Genomic DNA, 7243 nt, shown 5'->3' on the forward strand with positions numbered 1-7243 from the left:
GGGAACACCTCCAAGTCACACACCATCCTGACATGGACATATATCACCATTCCTTCATCATCACTGGGTTGATATCCTGGAATTCCCTACATAACACCATGTGGGAGCACCATCACCACTAGGATTGCACCAGTTCAAGGAGAATGCCCAGCATTACCTTCACAGGCCAACTAGAGACAGGCATTAAATGCACCTTGCCAGCATCACCCACATCTCGAGAACAAATCTTTAAAAACAAATTTTGATTACAGTAATGATAAAGTTTTGAGTAGTCACTTTATATCACCCATTTTATATAGGCAAGCTGAGACATAGCACATTCCTAGCCTGAGATCATTCCATCAGATAAATCCTCTTCAATCTATTTGCTTTAAATGAATCAGGGTTATAAAAACTCTTTCACATTTTGTACAAGAGCACCTTAGGCCAACCAAGGACTTCCCAGCCATCACACTCCTAACTTGCACCAGCAGCACTGATCCCGCGAGACAAAAAAAAAAATCTATTCTAAAAGTGTGTTTGAGTGTTTAAATAGTCTTTAATTGTATGATTTTTAGTTATGGTGAAATTTCAGCCAATCTAAATGCTTCACATCCTACAGGTACACAGCACACATGCCAGACCCAAAACTTTAAGTGGTTGATTAAAGAGGTAGATAGGGTAGCTAGATTAGATAAAATGATAATTTTTTTCAACCACAAGATATATATAGCCCAACAAATCTTAGGAGTGTGGTGTAATTTTGATAAAACCAATATAATTTTGATTTTAATTTGTGTAATTTTTGTCCCTATACAAGGATTGACACTGAAACACCAGATCATTTAATAATGTTTTTCTTCTTGTGAAAAAGTGACCAAAAACATTGATTAATTACAAATATTTTCCTGATCAGTTAGAAATAATTCACACATTGGTTCTACAAATCACCATAAAAATGTATAATCAAAGATGACTCTGGTCTAACCATTATAGAATGAAGACTCTAAACTCTTGTTTAATGAAAAATGAGAGGATGCCTGTTATTCTTGATAACTAATGCCCCACGTACAAAATTGCAGAAAAAATATGGTTTTCAAAGTGATTTTCTGAGAAAGTAATTTCCATTAGGGAGAAAAACCAGCTTCCTAATTTTTTTTTGTTAAGAGGAATTTCGCCCCCAAGTGTGATCTTTTATAAACATTTAGTTACAAAGCATTAGAATTTTTTTTTTGTTAACTTTTTCCAGGTATTCCACTAACAGCAGAACTGACTTAAACTGACATTTGCCTGAGGAAGGAGAAAATCTCCGAAAGCTTGTGAATTTAAAATAAAATTGCTGGACTATAACTTGGTGTTGTAAAATTGTTTACAATTGTCAACCCCAGTCCATCACCGGCATCTCCACATCATGACTTAAAGGAGAGGGAGGGAGATTAACTGCATAATTAAAATACAAGTTCCTGTGCTGATGACTGTCTCTTCGCTGATGTTAATTCAGCTCTCAGTAACTTTAACTTTTCCTAACCATTTACTACAATATCATCCCATTCAGATCTGAAACAAGAACACTTTTACCCAAAAAGAAGCAAAAAAAATACAAAATGATTAATACCGTCTGAAAAATTATTTTTTTAAAAATCTTTTTTGTTAAAAAAGAAAACTTGGGTTTCACATCAAATTTAGAATGCCAAGTTAAGGATGTCAGTGCTCAGAATGGAACACCTTTCACATTTGTTACCCAGCATCAACATCAGGCACTCCCAGGTGAAATGTAGCATGAGTTAGACAGTAATGCTCTTTTCCCCCTCTCCTAACAATGTGCTTTACTCAACCTCAGAAAAAGATGATCCACTGTATCAACATGATGTTTTGCATTTCTCATAGCACACACTTCAGCCTCTTAAAGGTGAGATTGCCAACGCTGTACTAAATTACGTGAAAATGTTGTGCTATCTAGAAGGAATTGGATTGAAACTCCATTTAGTGCCTTTACATCCAGCATAAAGATGATATTTTCATCATTAAGTATACACAAGTTAATCCAATTTGTGATTTATTTTTTAAAAAATCTTAAGAAGTTTTAATTTATACCTTATTACATAAAAACAGCTGGTCACCAGATTTCTGTAATGAGATAACAAACTCATTGCCATCATCCAGAAAATTGTTCAATTCCCTTCTGTCCCCCAGTGACGAAATGAGAGAATCCGAAGGTGAAAAGCCAAAATAATTTCCTGCTGTACGAAGGATGAAAATTTTTCTTGTATCTTCTAGACTGGCAGGCATGTTGTCATCCCCTAAACAGAAAAACATTTTTTTTTAAATTAAGTGACAAAGTCAGAATTTTATTGCATAAGAGAATCAGTCAAATCTGCAAATAAAAGATGACCAGAGCCTATCTGACCCAAAAATCCTGAAGTTTAGTTGTAACTAAAAATATTTAAAATCACAACACTGCTCTTAACCAACCAAAAATAAATCTTAGTACTGTGAAATGTGGGCCCTAGATCATACCCAAACCCACAAAGTCCACACTCTCAATTACATTGACAGTTGCTAAACATAACACACTTACTGTCACAGAATCAACAGTAAAAGTCCCTTAGAAATTAATCCCCTAGAGTTCTTAAATCGGTCATATCAGGCAAGTTAAAAATGGAACTTAGTCCCTCTTAAATTCAGTAAGGGACTGAGGCTGTGCCTTTGCATGCAAAACTTCACACTGTAGACTTTTTAAAAGAAGCAAACAGGGTAATAATGATGTAGTGATCCCAAGTTGCTAGAAGCCAGTGGAGCAATGCAGCATGGAATTTAGCCCCAGCAGGAATTCACTCTTGGAGGGAGGTCAGTGTTGTGATGCCATTGAGCAGGATTTTTTTTTAGTTCAATTCTTGCGATAGTTTGGTGCTAACATGATCTACATTTTTTGAATTAGACACAAAGGATGGCAGTGCAGAGAACCCTCATGATGTGTGTAGAGTGCAATGTATGGGCCATCATGGATCCTCAGTGTATATTCAATGGCAGTACATTGGCGCTAAGTGTCAGAAAATTTGAGTCCTTGTAGCAGAGGATCTCTGTGTTCGAACAGCAATTGGCCATACTTCGCAGCAGACAGGATCATTGGTTTCTGGATTGTATTCTTCAGAACGTAGTCACTCAAAAGACAGTACCAAACATTTCAGGACACAGTGATAGTGTAGAAAGAGAGAAGTGGGTGACCATGCACAGGGCAGCAGAGGGAGACAATATTCAATGGAGCTGGAAACGTGAGTTGCTGGAATGCAATAGATACTTAACGTTGGACAAGTATGAGGTGATCATCGAAGGCGACTCAGAGGAGGGTGGTCCGAAGCAACAATGCGGCACCATTGCACAAGATGGGTGAGAGGCAGGTGAACAATTAGAATAGGACAGTATTAACTGGGGAGTGTAGCCAATTTAACATCCTTATTCAAGAAGGGAGAGAAGGATAAACGGAGTAATTATAGACTAAAACTAACTTCATTTGTGGGTAACTTCCTTGAATCCTAATGAGATATAATTAGTGAGCACTTAGAAATGCATGGGTTAATTAAGGGCAACCAGCATGAATTTGTTTAATGTGTTTGACAAATTTAGACCAATTTTTGAAGTAGATTTATTAGATAAACAAAGAGAATGCAGATGTAGTGTATACGGACTCTCAGAAGGAATTTGATACAGTGTCATAGTACCATACAGCACAGGAGGCCATTCAACCCATTGTGCCTGTGCCAGCTCTTTCATAGATCTATCCAATTAGTCCCACTTCCCTGCTCTTTCCCCATAGCCCTGTAAATTTTTTCCCTTCAAGTATTTATCCAATTCCCTTTTGAAAGTCACTATTGAATCTGCTTCCACCCAGTGCATTCCAGATCATAACAACTCGCTGCATAAAAAAATGTTTGCTCACGTCACCTCTGGTTCTTTTGCCAATCACCTTAAATCTGTGTCCTCTGGTTACTGACCCTTCTGCCACTGGAAATAGTTTCTCCTTATTTACTCTATCAAAACCCTTCATGATTTTAAACACCTCTATCAAATCTCCCCTTAACCTTCTCTGTTCTAAGGAGAACAACCCCAGATTCCCCAGCCTCTCCATGTAACTGAAGTCTTTCATCCCTGGTACCGTTCTAGTAAATCTCCTCTGCACCCCCTCTAAAGCCTCAACATCCTTCCTAAAGTGTGGTTTCTCTCTATTATACTCATGACATCCTTAATTAACAGAGCTATCCCTCCACCTTTTCATAGCTTCCTGTCCTTCCGAAATGTCAAGTACCCTTGAATATTCAGGTTCCAGCTTGAATATTCAGGTTCTTGCAGCCATGTCTCTGTAATGGCTATCAGATCTTACATATTTATTTCTATTTGAGATGTCAATTCATCCATTTTGTTACGAATGCCACGCACATTCAGATACAAAGCCTTTAGTACTGTCTTTTTACTACTTTTGCAACCCGAGCCTTATCTGCTGGCGCACTCTTAACTTTGCATGCTCTGTCCCCTCCTGCCACTCTGATTATCATTTCCCTTATTGCTATCTTGCTCTCTTGCCTTGACTTCTTTCTTCAATTTATCACCATCTTCCCTTACTTGATCCCCTCGCCCCCACTATTTAGTTTAAAGCCCTCTCTACCGCGCTAGTTATACGATTCGCCAGAACACTGGCCCCAGCACGGTTCAGATGAAGGCCGTCCCAACAGTACAGCTTCCAATTTCCCCAGTACTGGTGCCAGTGCCCCATGAATCGAAACCCACTTCTCCCACACCAATCTTTGAGCCACGAATTTAACTCTCTAATCTTATTTACCCTATGCCAATTTGCTCGTGGCTCAGGTAATAATCCAGAGATTATTATCTTTGAGGTTCTGCTTTTTAAATTTAGCCCCTAGCTGCTCATACTCCCCAAGCAGAACCTCTTCCCTTGTCCTACCTACGTGGACCACGACAACCGGATCCTTCCCCTCCCACTGCAAGTTCCTCTCCAGTCCAGAACAGATGTCCCGAATCCTGGGACCGGGCAGGCAACACAGCCTTCTGGACTCTTGTTCTCGGCTGCAGAGAACTGTGTCTATCCCCCTGACTATAGCATCCCCTACTACCACTACATTCCTATTAACTCCTCCCGCTTGAATGGTTTCCTGTACCATAGTGCCACGGTCAGTTTACTCAACCACCCTGCAGCCCCCGTTTTCGTCCATACAGGCTGCTAGCACCTCAAACCTGTTAGACAATTGCAAAGGTTGAGACTCCTCCACTTCTACCTTCTCGGTCCCCTTGTCTGCCTCGCTCGCAGTCACACCCTCCTGTCCCTGACCACTGATCAATTCAGACCGCCTCCTGGAACCGAGTGTCAGGTATTTTTCTCCCTCCCTGATGTGTCGCAGTGTCTGCAGCTCGACCTCCAGTTCAATGACTCTGAGCTGAAGCTCCTCAAGCCGCAAACACTTATTGCAGACGTGTTTGCCCTGGATCTCACTGGCGTCCAGGAGCTCCCACATTCTGCAGTCGCTACACATCACCTGCCCTGCCATCTTTATTATGTTAATTAATTTATTATTTTTCTTAATTAAATTTATAAACCCTACTAATTTAATAATGACAACATTTAATTAAATAGAATGACAGAAGGAGGCCATTAGGCCCATCTTGTCTGTGTCTGTTCTTTGCTAGGGCAAACCAAGGCTAGTTCCACTTGTCTATATTTTCCTCGGCTTCAAATGCTTATCTGCTTTTCCCCTAAAAGGTGTAATGGTCACTGTCTCAATTATTCCTGTAGCAAAGCATTCTATGCTCCAACAGCTCTGCATGAAGAAATTTTTCCTAATCTCTCCTCACTCTTAGTGAGAATTGTATATCGATAGACCCTTGTCACTGAGTCCTCAAAGGAAAAACCCTTTCCCAATTCACCCTATCAAAACCCTTCATGATTGTAACAACTTCTGTTAAATCTCCTCTTAGCCTTCTCTACTCCAGTGGAAATAGTCACAATACCTCAACTTTCTCCTCAGGTATCTTCACACAGTACTCTAACTGTAGCCTAACCTCTGCCTTGTGTATATCATAATCTCTTTATTATGCCATATGCATCTTTATGATAGATAGAATTCTGTTAGCCTTTTTAATAATTTTATCTACCTCCATTTGCACCACATTTTCCAGCATCATTCAATTAATTATATGCTCCCAAAACGTATTTCCTCACACTTTTCCATGTTAAACCCGCACAAAAATAAAACTCTGCTTCCACACTTCAGACAAGTGTTAATTATAGGGGGAGGGAATCTGTTACGTTTTAGCCCTTTGGCTTCAGGTTAAATGTCCCTACGGTGCTGTCTTCCGAACTGGCAAAAATCAAACACCTTTGTTTATCAAGTAGCTGGGGTGGGGGACGAAATGGTCACTTACGTTCTTCACCTTCCACTCAGTGACTCGATGCAAATTACTCAAATGAGCCACTGAGTATGAGGGAGAAATCCCAGCATTCGACCGCTCTACGTTAAGACACGAGATAAGTTTGTTAACTGAACCGTTTCATTTCAACACAAGCCGTTTGCTTCTCTATCAGAAGAGGAATCCAGCAGATACTTAGTGAGGAGAAAGTGTAAGTTACAGATCGGTCAATATCCGACAGGTCCGGTCATTACGATCGTGCTCAGAGACCATACAAGTGGACAATAGGCTCCGCTCCCGGCCCCGTATCGGGAGATCAGTGAGCGCCGACCCCGGGCAAATCTGAACACCGCCGCTTTATGGCTGTAAATAAAACCCCCGCTCACCGAATAAGGAGGAGCATTTACAACAAGAGGGTGCTGCGTCCTAAATCGCGCTGCGGGGAGTAGATCCGTGCCGCGGCCTATCCGCCCCGGCCCGGCCGCACTCAACTCCTCCCGCGTTGTTGGCAACGCAGAGCGTCCACGGTTACCCGACACAGCAACCGCCCGAGACTCCGGAAATGACGCACCCTCGAGAGAGATAGGGCGTTATTGCGCGGCTTTTTAAAGGGCGTTTATAACCGTCATCTGCCAGCACTGGAGAAGCAGGCAGCGCAGTGCGGGGCAGTCACTGCCCCTTTAACGGGGGTTTATTTTAACCAGGCAGTTGGAATGACAGCCTCGCGCACAGCTCGGCGGCGCCGTCCACTTGCAGCGGGTAGAAAGAGCACAAATCAGGGGGGAAGCTGTGACCATCACTGACTCGCATTTGTTTGTGCGACTAAAACCACGAATGAAAATGTGCC

General features: G+C 41.4%; 1 protein-coding gene across 4 annotated transcripts in view; it reads right to left on the bottom strand.

The window, feature by feature from the left end:
- Nucleotides 1-7115, bottom strand: part of dync2h1 (dynein cytoplasmic 2 heavy chain 1) — a 656363-nt gene extending 649248 nt beyond the window's left edge. For 3 of the 4 annotated variants that reach the window (XM_067986146.1, XM_067986148.1, XM_067986149.1), the window contains exons 1-2: nt 6783-7115; nt 2074-2279 (exon numbers count right to left, since the gene is read on the bottom strand). In XM_067986146.1, coding sequence (XP_067842247.1) covers nt 2074-2268 — 195 coding nt within the window. In that variant the 5' untranslated portion in view covers nt 2269-2279; nt 6783-7115. Of the gene's footprint in view, nt 1-2073; nt 2280-6411; nt 6755-6782 lie in introns of those variants that run through there. The other variant, XM_067986147.1, reaches the window with a different exon arrangement.
- Between the last annotated feature and the right edge of the window lie 128 nt (nt 7116-7243).

Source organism: Heptranchias perlo, chromosome 6 (assembly GCF_035084215.1).
Source record: "Heptranchias perlo isolate sHepPer1 chromosome 6, sHepPer1.hap1, whole genome shotgun sequence".
In the NCBI taxonomy this organism is placed as follows: domain Eukaryota; kingdom Metazoa; phylum Chordata; class Chondrichthyes; order Hexanchiformes; family Hexanchidae; genus Heptranchias; species Heptranchias perlo.